The 14,829-nt window shown below is 36.3% G+C and overlaps 2 protein-coding genes across 2 annotated transcripts; one reads left to right on the forward strand and one right to left on the reverse strand.

Annotated features, from left to right (window-relative positions):
• Nucleotides 1-303: 303 nt before the first annotated feature.
• Nucleotides 304-1,141, reverse strand: LOC122006447 (F-box protein GID2-like). The gene has a single exon (XM_042561950.1). It carries the CDS (start codon nt 1,092-1,094, stop codon nt 528-530), a length of 567 nt encoding a protein of 188 aa, XP_042417884.1. The 5' UTR covers nt 1,095-1,141; the 3' UTR covers nt 304-527.
• Nucleotides 1,142-7,960: 6,819 nt separating this feature from the next.
• On the forward strand, nt 7,961-14,341 carry LOC122006448 (uncharacterized membrane protein At1g16860-like). The gene is made up of 4 exons (XM_042561951.1): nt 7,961-8,699; nt 9,710-9,862; nt 12,281-12,492; nt 13,728-14,341. The coding sequence occupies exons 1-4, from the start codon at nt 8,004-8,006 to the stop codon at nt 13,918-13,920; spliced, it is 1,254 nt and encodes a 417-aa protein (XP_042417885.1). The 5' UTR covers nt 7,961-8,003; the 3' UTR covers nt 13,921-14,341.
• The last annotated feature ends 488 nt before the right edge of the window (nt 14,342-14,829 follow it).

Genomic DNA, 14,829 nt, shown 5'->3' on the forward strand with positions numbered 1-14,829 from the left:
ATTTTTGCCTGGAATTTAGTCCTCATGGGAGTCGAGCAGATACGACAAGTGAAGGATAGGAATGGAAAATGACATTAAAACGAATAAAAAATTACTTGAAAAGGAAAAGCAACCAAGCTACATCCATAGCATACTACGCAATGCCCCAAAACAAACACCTTGCGGGCTTTCTTTGGCCCTAACCCTTTCCAGAAAATTTCTGGCGTCTTCGTCTCAAGAACAAGCGTTAACCCAATCCCGATGCTCAGCAATTCCTATTCCTCTGAAGATTGAGCCCAGGCGTTGTCCATGAATCTAAGCAAAGAAAACAAAAGCAGACAATCCAAAATTTCTTGCTGAAAGATTTACATTTACACTGAAGAAGGTAGCACTTTTAACATAGCAGCAGCAGCTACTGATAAAAATTGGATTTTTAGAGCAATAACAGAGGCCAAGAGCCTAAGACAATGGAAAGTAGTGGGAGGGGTTTATGGAGGAAGCGACGGCGGTGCCGGCGGCGACTGGATTTGCTGGTCTATTATCCGGCGTCACCCGCCGCCGAGGCGGCGAGTTATGGTGTTGGGATTCATCTTCTCAAAGAAACCGATGGAGAGGAGAGACAGCGAGAGCTGGACCTCGTCCTTGCCCCACCGGGGCTGATGGCGCGACCGCCCAGACACTGGCGGCTGGAGGGCGAGCGCGAGGGAACCGGAGCCAGGCCGGCGGGCGGAGGGGGCGAGGAATGGGAGGATGTAAAGCGAGTGAAGGCGGCGGAATCCTCCGAGCGCGAGCACCACCGAGCGGAGCTGCTGCTTGCCGCAGGGCACCTTGACCCAGTCGCGAGTGCACGCCGCCTCCCAGAGCCCCTCGTCCTCCGCCAGCCTCCGCCACCTCCGGCTCACGCACGCGGCCCTCCCCAGAGTCCACGCGTCCGCCCGCTTCAGGACCTCGAGCACCAGGTCCTCCCCGAGCTCCGCCACGGCTAGCGGTCCCTCTTCCTCCGGAGCCACCGCTTCGATGTACACGCCGCCGGATCTGGACCTCTTGTTGTTATCCTCGTCGAGGAGAAGTTCGCCGCTGCCACCGCCGGAAACCTCGATCGAAGGCCTCTTCATCGCTCCTCCGCCTCGATCTCTTGGGATTAAATCGAGGCGAAATTATTGTATTTTGCCCCTAATAAATCTCATTATATTTAGCGGAAAGCTTTGCATTGGCCTCTAAAAGTTATCATAATTTCCACATTCACTCTTAGAATTTTAAAGATAGACCTGTTTACTTCTACGGAAAGGCCAGAGAGTTGAGTTAAATTTTATCACTTTTTCTCTAATGTTAGATTTGGTAGAGTATAATTTATTTTGTAATATAATTAGGATTACATTTTATTTAGTTTAATTTTAAACTTATAATATAATATTATTTGGATTATAAAAATTTAATAAAATTTTATAATTTAGATTACAAAATAAATATTATCATTTAATTAAAATTTACATTCATTCATTTGACTTATGACCTAAAGTTGAAGGTTAAGAAGGGTTCAGTAGTAGTGTTGCTTAAACAAAGTAAAGGATATTAAATTTATATTATATATTTTTTATTTTCTTTATAAAAACTCTTAAAATCCATTTAGCTTAGCTTACACATAGTGCTATTATTGATTGATTCGACCCATGTTTACCATAAGAATGGAGAGAAAGAGAGTGCATTTCTACAAATGCAAGTGCGAAAAGACAATAAATTATTATTTCTCAAACTATAGGGATTGAAGTGAATCTCGCTGATAAAACTTGGTGTAAAAAAAACATAATTTTTCCCCTTTAAGGCATCAAGATAAGGACGGAATAGTATTTTAAATTTCTAGTGGTGGGGACACCAAAAAAAGGCGAAATTATATTATATGATACGATCTTCCGGATCTTGTTCGCGACACAGATTTTCTACCCACAGAGTCCTACTCACATTTCTACCCACTGATAAAGAAACTATCATTTTGTAGGTCCTGCAATGAGGTCCACATACAGCCCATTAGTGCGAGAGGTGGGTCAAGCAATTCGTCGATGGGATATCTGGAGTGCGCTGGCTTTATGTCTTTATGCGCTTCGGAGAATTAGTAGCTTCACGGTGCCCACGTGAAGCCTGTCTCGTAATTTTCTAATCATTCAATTAATTCAAATGAAATCTTTAAAAAAAACTATATGACAATTTTTAAAATTGGTGAATATATCTATATATATATATATATATATATATATATATATATATATATATATATATATATATATATATATATATATATATATATAGAGAGAGAGAAAAAAAAAAATTTTAGTCTGCGGTGGTTTATGTGCGGTTTTGCTGCGGTACTTACTACGTCAGCGAGAAAACACAAAAAACTGCTCTCCTCTGATCGGCCTGGACCGATCAGGCTCCAACCTGATCGGTGCAGGAGTCTCCGATTGGTGCGTGGACCGATCAGGTCGATCGGTCCCTCGATCAACCAACTCTGTGAGAGTTGACTTGCTCTTGATCGGCTGGGCCGATCGGGCTCCAACGATCGTTGGAGTCTCGACGGTTGGACCGATCGAGCCCTAGGTCGATCGGTCCCCAGACCGATCAGGAGAGTTGGTTGATCGGTCTGGGGACCGATCAGCCTAGGGCCTGATCGGTCCACAGACCGATCAGGAGACTCCCAGACCGATCAGGTTGGAGCCTGATCGGTCCAGGCCGATCAGAGGAGAGCAGTTTTTTATGTTTTCTCGCTGACGTGGCAAGTACCGCAGCAAAATCGCACATAAGCCACCGTGTGTATATATATATATATATAGGAGATCGCTCGGTTTTTATTTTATTTTTTTTGATTTTTTTAATATTTTAAATTTAAAAAATCAATTAAAAAATTTAACATTTACTTATATAAATTTTTAATACCTTAATATATCCCCTCAACATATTACAATACTCAATAAATGCTTAAATTAATTTTATTTTATTTTTTTTTTAAAACCAAACACTATAACCTAATTGGGAAGCCTAAACCCTAGAGGTAAAATCTAAAAAAAATTAGCTTTAACACTATAACCAAAGCCTGAACCCTAAAAATAAACTCTTAAAAAAATAAAAAAAAATAAAAACAGTTGTTATCTGCGCGGCGTGCACAGTCGCGCACTGTGACGTCGCGCAGGATAACAAATAAATATATATATATATATATACAGAAATGATATGCTGCGGACAAAGCCGTGCGAACCGCTGCGGACTTGCCTTCCTGATCGGTCACCAGTCCGATCAGGGAACCTCCTGATCGGTCTGTAGACCGATCAGAAGGCGATCAGTCGTCCAGGCTGACCTGATCGGTCCCCGGACCGATCGGACAAAGCCGTGCGAACCGCTGCGGACTTGCCTTCGTGGCAAAATCCGCGTCATCTCACGTTTAATCACTTCTCGCCACGAGACCCTGCAGAAGCCCTCATTCTCCAAATCATCGCGGCTTTATCGCGCATTATATATCGAAATGATATACTGCGGACAAAGCCGTGCGAACCGCTGCGGACTTGCCTTCCTGATCGGTCACTAGTCCGATCAGGGAACCTGATCGGTCGACGGAACCTCCTGATCGGTCTGGTGACCGATCAGAAAATGATCGGTTCCCTGATCGATATGGTGACCGATCAGGAAGGCATGTCCGCAGCGGTCCGCTCAGCTTTGTCCGCAGCATATCATTTCTATATATCAGAAATGATATGCTGCGGACAAAGCCGTGCGAACCGCTGCGGACTTGCCTTCCTGATCGGTCACCAGTCTGATCAGGGAACCTCTTGATCGATCTCTGGACCGATCAAGGAACCTCCTGATCGGTCCACTCGACTTTGTCTGCAGCATATCATTTCTGTATATATATATATATATATAACTGCCTGAGTAGTATTTTTAGATTTAGGGTACAGTATATTTAAGTTAAAAAAATAAAAATTTTAAAAATATCATTAGGTATTCACAGATGGATTGTAAGGTAACAAAACTTTTCAGAGAATCTTACCCTAACATAATTTTATTGTTTATAATTTAAGGTTTAGGGTATAATATTTAGATTTAGGAGTTATTAAACTAAAGATGAAAAATTAAAAATAACACTACGTAGAGATAAGGAATATTCTTTTATATATAGAGAGAAATGATAACTTTAGTTTTAAATCCTAAAGGTAAAATTAAAAATAAAATACTCCTAAATTTAAAAAACATACATAAGGTAGTTCGCACATATGGTTAGAGAATAAATTTTTTTTTTTTTTTGTCTCTTTATGTATATAAAAATAATATCTTGATACCTGACTTACCTTATGGTGCTCACAACCATATGTAATTATTTTTAGTTTTTTAAAAAATTCTTTAAATTTAATACTATAACTCAAATCTTAAACCCTAAATTCTAAATCGTAAGTTCTAAACAAAATAAAGCAAAAAAAATTGGTGCTAACAAGACGAGCATCATAAGACATGTAGGGTATATATATATGTGTGCACGCTCACATTGGGCGCTTGAGTGCAATGGGGTGCTCGGATCTACGCTTTATATGCACTTTCGCTCCATGACTAAGAGTCAGGATGCCCGAAAGTAATATATATAGATATAATGACTTTTTACCATGCAAACTTATCGTCCGGACTTGCACTGCGAACTGCCATATACAAATTTTATTTATTTTTTGTTAATTTTTTAGATTATAGTTATGTTATTTATGGTTTAGGAGTTAGGTTATAATATCAAGCACATAAAATAAAATTTTAAATGGGAAACTAAAAATTTTAGGTGTGCACAAGATGTGCGGAGACTATAAATGAATCAAATGTTCGTGAATAAGCTTAATAAAAGTTTGTTCATGTTCGTTCAATACATATAAGATCAATTAAATAAACAAGTATAAACATCTCGTTAAACTAAATAAATAACCTTAAATAGCTCGTTAATGTTCGTGAACAATATTCTTGAACAATTCATAACCATTATATACAGACTATACGAATCATATTTATCAATAAAACTCTTATCAACATACTAAATAAAAAAACTATTAAAATAAATATATAAATACGAATTATCAAGTTCAATAGCTAATCAAATAAGTAAAAAATTAAATTATTAAATAAATTTGAATTGAGAGCTCGATAATATCTCAACGAACCAAACTAAAACTCATAAAAAATAAATTAAACCTACCTTGAACAATTATTTCGATGACTTAATTCATTTTAGATTTGACTCAATTCGAATACCTTATTAACTAAGTTTGAGCATCAAAAATTTGTCTCGGCTTAGTTTGTCTATAGCTCTGCATAAGGTATGGAAGGGTATCTTCCCCTCTCTATATATATTATGGATTTATTTTAAAATTGTCAAATAAATAAATACTTTTATATTTTTTGTTATTTTTTAAAATTGCTATATATCCTTCTTTTTAGACTAATTTAAGATCGTATAATATTTTCAAATAAAATTACTATATTAAACTAAACTATTCTAAATTTAAAAATTTTATATGCATTCCTGAGATCTTATGAAATTATTATTTGTTTTTCTTCTATAATTTAGAATAGCATATAACAATTTTAATTAAAAATAATAGATCAACCTAAATTGTCATAAATTTACAAATAAATAATATTATTTATTTTCTATATTTATTAGAATCACTATATACCATCCCTTTCCAATTTATAATACTTTACAACCATACAGTTATATTGCTAAAGTTACTAAATGATTCTAAACTATTTTAAATTTAGAAACAAATACAAATACTCTTATGTATTCTCTAACCATTGAGTTAAGATTTATTTGTTTTACTTTATTTTAAAGATTTACATAATAAAAATAGTTTTTCAAATTTGATTTAGCTTTTTAGCAAATTATCGAACAGTGTAGGAAAATTTCTGGAATGTCCAAATCTCATACTCTAGTTTCGATTGCTATACTCTTGAACATATTTTTTTTAAACGATTAAAAAATCTTCTACGATAAAAAATTCATCACTCTCAATGTGATTATTGAATTAATATTTTGAGACATAAATATAATTAGGAGAATTAGACGAATACAAAAGAACTTATTCCATATCATTTTGAGCTCTTTAAATTCATCAGACATTTTCAACCAAAATTAACTGATGGACTTCAAGATTTTAGAATGACATAAAAATAAGTCATATACGTTTTTAGTTTTCTTGATTATATATATATATATATATGTCATAAAATATCAATTTAGAACGTAATGATTTTTACCACAAATCAAAATTTTAAATAATAAAAATAGTTTTAAATCAATTGTTATAAAGTATCAATTGATTTGACATGTTTATATGATCATGAACAATAACTTTAATCTATTGTTACGCTATAATAATCAATTAAACCTTTTTTTATTTATGATAAAAAAATCTTCGCTCTTAATATATTATGTCAAAATGATATTTGAAGATATGTATATAATAAAAAAAACTAGACAAAAATATAAAATTTGATTTTATATCATTCTGAACACTTTAGGCTCATCAATGATTTTAACCGAAACCAACTAAAAGAAAGTTCAGAATAACATGAAACAAAGTCATATATATTCGTCTAGTTCTGTTTATTATATTCATACATTCAAACATAAATTGAGCTGACTATATTGAGAGCAATGAGTTTTTAAATATGAATTAATTTTTTTAATCGATTATTACAATATAGTAAAATTTAATTCGTGTTCAACAAATTAAAACTCTAAATGTAATATGCTAAATTAATGTTTGAAAGCAACAAATTTTTGACCTTATAATATTTGTTAATTGTTAAAAAAAAGAATTATGTCTGAATTGATTACAATGACTAAACGAATGAGTGAAGGAGTAAAATATAAGTATTAGATATGTGATTTGATAATTTTAAAATTAGGATATATAAATTGAATATTTCAAAAATGTTGTTATACAACTCTAAAATTTACCGTAATTTTAATATTTATTTGATTGATTAATTAATTAAATATCATATTTATTTATTTATAAATTTAATAAGAATTTTATTATCATTCATAAATTTTATTGTTAAATATTATACAGGTATAATTTGTAATTTTTATTCATAAATATTAATGAATTAAAATATATATTTGTGCGTTTGTCTTATTCATTAAATTTGGTTAAGAATATTTTTTAATTCTTTTATAATCCGTGACACAATTTATATATCATTTAGACATTCTTTTTATGAATAAACAAAAAGATATCCTTTTTAAAGTATTTATTTAAAAAATTTGGTATCTTTTCGATTCCCGTTCCAGCCAACCATTAATTTTGATTCCGACAGCTCGCCGAGTCTTACGTCACAGCCACAGAAGACCCTGCGTCTGACCTCATACTCGTACCGGCATGGTCATGGGACCACATCACCACCACCGATCGAGAGCGGAGTATACGATTGTGTAGATCGTTTCTGAAGCCAAATAATTGTCATCGGTCGTCAACTCTCCGTCACCCACCCTCCTCGAACCCCGCAGCCGTATCTCCCATCTGTGCCGTTCATCACAGCGGAAGACGCCTAGGTGTCGTCGGTCGATCGATCAGGTACACTTGCGAGTCCTCGTCGAGACGTGTCGGCAGGGCGGCAGGGCGCAGCTCCGACCCGCCCCAATCTGCCAACGCGGACCGTCCCATCGGTCGCTCTTTTGAATTTCGCGCCACGCAGGCCCCCTCCACGTCATGAAGTTCGCCCAAAAATGCACCCATTTGAATAACTGACAAGCAATCAGGCTGGCCCGCTACATGTGCAAGTGAACGAACAGGGCTTGAGATGCCGGCGTAAGTGTTGAATAATGAATCATCCACTCGCTCCTACGCCCCCTCATCACGTGAAGGTTTGCCTTCCGGGAAATGGACGGCTGAGATGGCTGGATCGGGCTGCTATAAATGCTTCGTCGTCATCTAGTTAACGATTTCTTCTTCGCTGCTTGTAGAGTAGGAGCACGTTCGCAGGGGCGCGGAGAGATGTCGGTGCGGAGGACCACGCACCAGTTGAGCAGCGGGATGATCGTATCTGGCCCTCCGGAGCCGCCGAAGGAGCGGGCGCCGTCGGTGGGGTCGACGGCGGTGCCATACACCGGAGGGGATGTCCTCAAGTCAGGCGAGCTAGGCAAGATGTTGCACATTCCCGCGGCGGGAGATCCCGGCGTCGGACCGTCCAGGTTAGTGTACAAGTCTCACTCGTGGACGTTCGTACATTCTTCCTCCGGATCCTGCCCCGTGCCGACGAGGAAGACCTCCGGGCCGCTCGCCCAGATCCCGCCCACAGGGCTAATCACCTCAAGGCCCGCGCGTTCGTCCGGGGGGGATACGGATCAGTCTCCGGGGTCTGCAAGGGGGAAGAAGACTGAGGATGGGTACGGCGGAGCGGTGACTGCGGTGGAGGAGGCAGCGTTTGCGTTCGGTTTGTCGCGGGGTTGGAGATGGGCGCTGGTGGCGGTTTTTGTGGCGGGGTTTGCGGCGGGTGCATTGGTGTTGGTAGCAGTGGGCAGGCTGGTGATTCTGATTGGGGTGGCAGCGGTGGCGGCACCGGTGGCGGTGGCGGCGGTGTGGAATTGGGCGAGGGGAAGGGAGGAAGTGGAACGATTTTGGCGGTTTTACCCGAATACTTCTATTGATACTAGAAATCTTCAAATTGGGAAGTTGGTTAAAATCACTGGGGTATTTCTTTTTCGACTCAAAGCTTTACAACAACTATTTTTTTCTCTCGTAATTTTCTTTTGTTTTATTCTTGTTGCCTTCTGATATATTTTCTATCAGAGGATGGAAAACTCGTGCTTACAATGAGCTATCACACTATCTAATAGAGAATTTTCTAAATTTAAGATTTTATCGTCTCACTAATTGTGAAACTATTTTTGAAGAACTAGGCACAGTATAGAACATTTCGTCTTTCCCTAGACTTTTATGTGGATCCAAGCAAGATGAAGGTTTTTGAATATCTCAAGGTTTTTTCTGGGATTATAACCCCCATTGCATTTATGTAGCTATGAAAAGAATGTTTGAGTTGGATTTCCTTTCTGTAATTAGGCAATAAATTGGAACGAGCTAGCAAGACGACACTTTTTCAACTGTTGACAAACAATCGAATTAACTATGGGACAGGTTAATGCTTGAGAATTCTTAGGTGAATCAGTGAATGAAACTCACTAGTTTGACGATGCAATTTGCGGATGAATTGCCAGCATGCAAACTTATGCATTTAGTTTATGATTTCCTGACATTGAACGTCAACTTCTTAGATAGTTGCCTATTTGGGAGAACAAGCATTTTATGTTAGACATTTTCATCCTTCTTAGATAGAGATGCTATTTTAAGCACAGACACGACTTAGTGTAACTACTTCAACCAGAGACTGTTCAACATATTTCTTGTTTTTTTCTTTGCTAAATGGCTCAGACATTTGTTTAATTATTTCATAATAAATGATCCAAGTGACTAAATTATTACTGGATTTCTCAAATAAGTTTAGAAGGATATTGCTCTTGGAATTATATTTTCAGTTGTTCTGTATCATTCCAGATGCATTTTTGATTATTACATGATAGTTTATTCAATAATGTTTCAAAAGTGACACATGTTAAGGTGTTCAAATTATTGAAAGCAACATTGTCAGCTTAGCTTTTGCTGGATTTTGACTGTTTTCAGTTACTCCCTGATTTTCTGTGCAGCATGTCACTTGTGGAAGCATCCCTCTTGAATCATCTTATCAAAATATCCCCAGATGTATATATGCATCCACTGAGCTGGACGAGTATAGAGGATGGAGTGGATTTGCTACTACTGCTCTCAAGTGTTCCACATGGAAACTCAAATATGCTGAGGTCAGACTTTGATTTGGTTTTAAAGTGACTGATAAAGTCATCTTTCCTGAGGTTGGAATTAAAAATGCGATCACTCATGAAAATACAGCGGCAGCGTCAAAATTATATTGCAATAGTTGCTACATCGGAAAAATTTAACCCCTGATCTGCTCAACTATAATTATGTAGGAACAACTGAGCAAGCTTATAGCCTTATCTAAATCAGGGAAGTTTGTTGGATAATTAGAGCAATATGTATATAATGAAAAAGAGCAACTAGATAGTGTGACAATGTGAATGCATGAAATTAAGTATGTTTATTAAAGTTGGGACATAGCTGACCCCACCTAGTGGGCTAAGGCTCGGTGGTTGTTGTATTAAAGTTGGGACAATTGTGAAATGAATAATGCTTACTTGTATCTGGATCAGACCTTTTTTTTTATTGCATTTGAAATGAACTCTTAGGAGACCTACCTTGTATTTTAACAACTTCAAACTGATGAAATCGCAAGTGCCTACCATTGGATAATGTTGGAAACTGCTGTAGCATCACTCACTAGATTTTGCCGCTTCTAATGATATGATTGTAGATTCAAATTTGGTGCTTCTAGAATAGAGAACAATCTTCACCACAAGGCCGCATGTTGGAATATTTTTTTATCCTAGTAGAATAACAAAGCACACAAAGAATTATGAGATCTATTAATGTGGTTCGGTGTAAACCTATGCATAAGAAGAGAGTCCAACTTCATATGTATAATAAAAATTGAACAAAAACTTGTTCATCTTGTACTGGAAATCTCTCAGTCCTTGATAGTTTGCTACCGTAATATGAAAGAAGAAAAGTAGAAAACCTCACCTCTTGGCAGGGCACTAAAATACTCTCTTAGAATAGAAAACTCTCTTCTTTATAAGCTTGGTTCTGTGCACAAAATCTTCTGCACTCTCAAAATGCACCCACAACCTCTCTTAGGTTGTGAAATAATCCATCAGTGAGAAATTCACATTCATTGTGAAATTTCAAACATAACACTGCTTATAGAAAATCAACCTTAAAACTCTAAATTAAATTAGGATTTATTTGACATTATTGAACCAACTCTGCCCAACACTAAGTTGCACGCTAGCATTGAGTTGACTCCAAGTACTCCATGGCCATCCTTTAAAGTGGTCTTGTTACTCTTGGCTTTCTCCACTACTATACACATCGAAGTCATCAAATCCATGTCGTGACCTCATCTCGGATGTACATGTGTGCAGCCGATCTATGCTACTGTACCATGGAGGAAGATTCTCTGAATCCCTCCAAATAATCATAGCTTTACTCTTGCTTCTATATGACTTGAAATAGACTGTGCTGCTAAGTGTGTTCTGCATGTGCTAACCATCTTGTTCATGCCTCTTATCATGGAAATCTATCCACTATGAGCCACACTTAGACCTTTACTAGCTGTTTTATAGTGAATCTATCTGAATTTAACAGGCTCATAAAAAGATATTTTTTTTCTCAGCTATGTGACAGTGACCATATGCTCAATGAGATATATTCTTCTCCAAGTAAATGAGTGACTTGTAAGTATACTCCAAAGCTCTTAATTTTAGTGTCTCACTTCCATCAAAAATCTAAAACAACTAGCTTCCTCATGGTTCAAGCTTACATTGAAACAAGCTGAATTTAAGCACCAGTATTGACCCAAACCCAAAACAAACATTGGGGGCCATTGAAATAATGAAAACCAATCTTAAAACTTAAGTTAGGCATTATTTGGCACCATTGAACTAGCTCAGCTCAACAATGGGTTGCTGGCCTAGTATTGAGCCAAACCCAAAACAAACATTGGGGGTGATGCTAGTAGGATGGTTAACCGTGGGTGACTCTAGTAGGATGGTGATGTTGAAGAAAGATGTGGGTTACTGCTGGCTCAGCTCAACAACGAGTTGCTGCCTTGCTGGCCTTGTATTTACTTCAATGGTTGCTGACAATTAACATGAGGCACCTTACAGAAAATTGGCATGCAGTGAATGCATCAGTGAAGTTGACCCAGCTGCTTGTGTTTTGCCATCTCTCAGTATCCAAGAATTCTTCTTTTGTTTCTCCACTTGTAAAGCAAAAAAGCGTCAAACATCAGCCAACCACTCATGTAGTTGTTGCCTTTTCTTGTGCGTCAACTTAAATCATAATTGTGAAACCAGATTTGCAGTTGGCTGTAAAGAGTCTCTCTCTCAGGATTAGCTTTGAAAATGTTTGTAAGTGTGAATAAAGTTTACATGCCATTCATGTAGTTTTTGTACTCTATCCATGCTTTCCCCTCCAAATGAATTTGGCAGCTTGACTTTGTTGCAACAACTAAGTGCTCAACTTTACTCTTTTATGCTGTATCCAATTCAGTTTAATGCCTAGGATGCGCTATTCCGTTGATTAGTTTCTTATTTTGACAGAGGCATGTTGCAGATTTCTATATATCTGACCCAGATAGTGGAACAAGGTTCCTTGTGAGAGCTGGAAATGGAGCCAGAGTGACGACTTTTGTTAAGCCTACCACTATTATTGAAATGAACAAGGAAAATAAAGATTTGTCTCCTGACTTTATAAGTTGGCTGACAAAACGCAATCTTCCAAGTGATGATCGCATAATGCACCTTAAAGAAGGGTAAGATTTGAACAGTTTAAAATTTGAGCAATTGGGGCAAATTGTTCTTAAGTGTTGTGCTAGATGGTAATTAAATTTAACTGCATTTGCAATCAGTTCTCTTATATTGATTACACTTATTGAAAACAAAAGGAAACTTTTGGGGAATGTATGAATTGTAAACATTGTTGGCTTGTCATCATTAAGCCAGGTTTTTCCAACTATTTGGGGGCGAGCTTCATAATGTTGCTTTCATAAGCCGAATAATAAGAATATCCAATTAACATCTTTATCTGTTTGATAAAATGATACTTTTCCCTTGCTTTTTGATGTGCGAAGATGTAACTGAATCACCCACAGCTATATTTGCAAACTGCTGTATTGTATGGAGAGCAATAAAGTCATACTGGATGTCCTTCCATGTGCTTCCTTTGTTTTCTTCGTTTTTACTTTGTATTTATTTTGTCTATCTAACTATGTTTTCATTGAGCAAGTAGTCTGTACTTGAACAAGTCCATTCCCAAAGGTTGCTGTCAAATCTACTTTTTGTACGAGCATTTTTAATTCATGCACCTTGATATGTATCTTGGTTAACCATGAAGAAATAACATTTCTTTTTGCAAAATGACCATATCTAAATCCGCTAAATTTCCATATTTCTTTCATCTGGATGTTCAATTGTTGATGCATAAATCTCATATTGATGCAAGATGCATATATATCATACAGATGAATGAGACAGAATAAAGAAACTGTCTTTTCTTTCCTTAAAACTTCTGCTCATATGTAATAACTTGCAGGGCCGGCATCAAACTTGCTTTCCTTTCTAACTTTCTATAATCTTCTTTGTACTTATGATTCCATATGAAATAACAATTTCATGTCATAATTGAATCTATATATTACAATTCTCATAGTTTCTTGCTCTGGTAGATGAAAATGCTACCCTCTCAATTAGTAGGATTTTTCTTGATCAATATGGCTAGCAAATTATAGCAGCAAATTAATAAACATGATCATTATTCAAAAGAAAGAGAGCAACATAATTACCAAACTGTTCTTGCTGAACCTAGATACATAGTTCCCCTATTTACTTCTTACTAAATAAGATTGTCTTAAATGGAGTTCAATAGAGGAATAAGATCAAGTGACACCTCAGAAAGTCAGGTTTATCATGATCTCTATTTGGCTAGATATCATTTGGTGTTCTTTTCTTGTCAACTTGTCATGACTCTAATTGGAAAATGGCATGGCAGGTACATCAAGGAAGGCAACACCGCAAGCATTATCGGTATCCTTTGGAAGCATGAAAATCTAATCATCATCGATCCACCTCCGGATGTCGTATCAACTGGCTGTCTGTGGAGAAGATTCTTCTTTCCATTGTCAGTTGAGGGCCTTATCCTAATAGGTGATGCTCATCCAGATGAAGTGGTATATCAGGTGTAAATATTGTATAGCTGTTTCATAATACATCCTCTCGCATCAATAGCCAAAGAAGAGACCCATTGTGACTTCTTTTCCAAATGTACCTTGTTTGTAGAGTCGAGAATAAAGTTTGGTAGTGTTCTACATTTTTTTTTTTTTTACAGTTTTAGTAGTTTTTTTTGGTATTGAATTCAAGTTGATATTGTCATGTGTATTAGAGTTAAGAACTGAATGAATTCTGAGAACTGTAATAGCTGGTTTTAGCTAATTCTAACTAGCAATAATGCTTCATAAGTAGCAAGGTTTTCAAATCAAGATTGGATCAACTGATCAAATGGGAAATCATGAAGAGTTCTGGCTCAGTCGGAAAAACGTGGTCTGACGGTTGATTGTATCCTGATCAGAACATACAATTTTTATGGAGAAATTACGTTTTCGGTTATATAATTTTGTACTTTTTTTTAATTTTAATTCTGTTATGAGGCAATCTATGTTCTGTAATATTTTTTAATTTTAATCTTTTTTTCTAAAATTAAATTTTTTTACTGAAAATGTGCATTGGCGTGGTTAGAATGCTTGAATTGTAAATTGAATGTGAGGATTTTGATTTTTTATAATTCATGGGATTTTTTAAACTCCAAGTAAAAAAATAAAATAATAGAAAAATAAAAATTAAATCCACAAATTTAAATTTTTTACTTAGAGTTTAAAAAAGCCACGAGTCATAAAAAATCAAAACTCCAAATTTAATTTATAATTCAACATTCCGACCAAGCATTTTCCAATGAAAACTATTTTTAATTTTAAAGAAAAAATTATTGAAATTAGAAAAATATTATAAGGTATTAGACTAAAAATATAAATTAATTCAGGATCAAAATTGAAAAAAATGCAGGACAAAAATATAATTTTCTCTGTTTTTATGCTTCA

The sequence above is a fragment of the Zingiber officinale genome, chromosome 7B, assembly GCF_018446385.1.
Source record: "Zingiber officinale cultivar Zhangliang chromosome 7B, Zo_v1.1, whole genome shotgun sequence".
NCBI classification, from domain to species: domain Eukaryota; kingdom Viridiplantae; phylum Streptophyta; class Magnoliopsida; order Zingiberales; family Zingiberaceae; genus Zingiber; species Zingiber officinale.

Bases quoted from the DNA above. Each gene is read 5' to 3' on its own strand.
- LOC122006447 (XM_042561950.1), bottom strand. From the start codon at position 1,094: ATGAAGAGGCCTTCGATCGAGGTTTCCGGCGGTGGCAGCGGCGAACTT.
- LOC122006448 (XM_042561951.1), top strand. From the start codon at position 8,004: ATGTCGGTGCGGAGGACCACGCACCAGTTGAGCAGCGGGATGATCGTA. The intron at 9,863-12,280 runs GTCAGACTTTGA...TTATTTTGACAG, and splicing joins GGAAACTCAAATATGCTGAG to AGGCATGTTGCAGATTTCTA. The intron at 12,493-13,727 runs GTAAGATTTGAA...ATGGCATGGCAG, and splicing joins ATAATGCACCTTAAAGAAGG to GTACATCAAGGAAGGCAACA.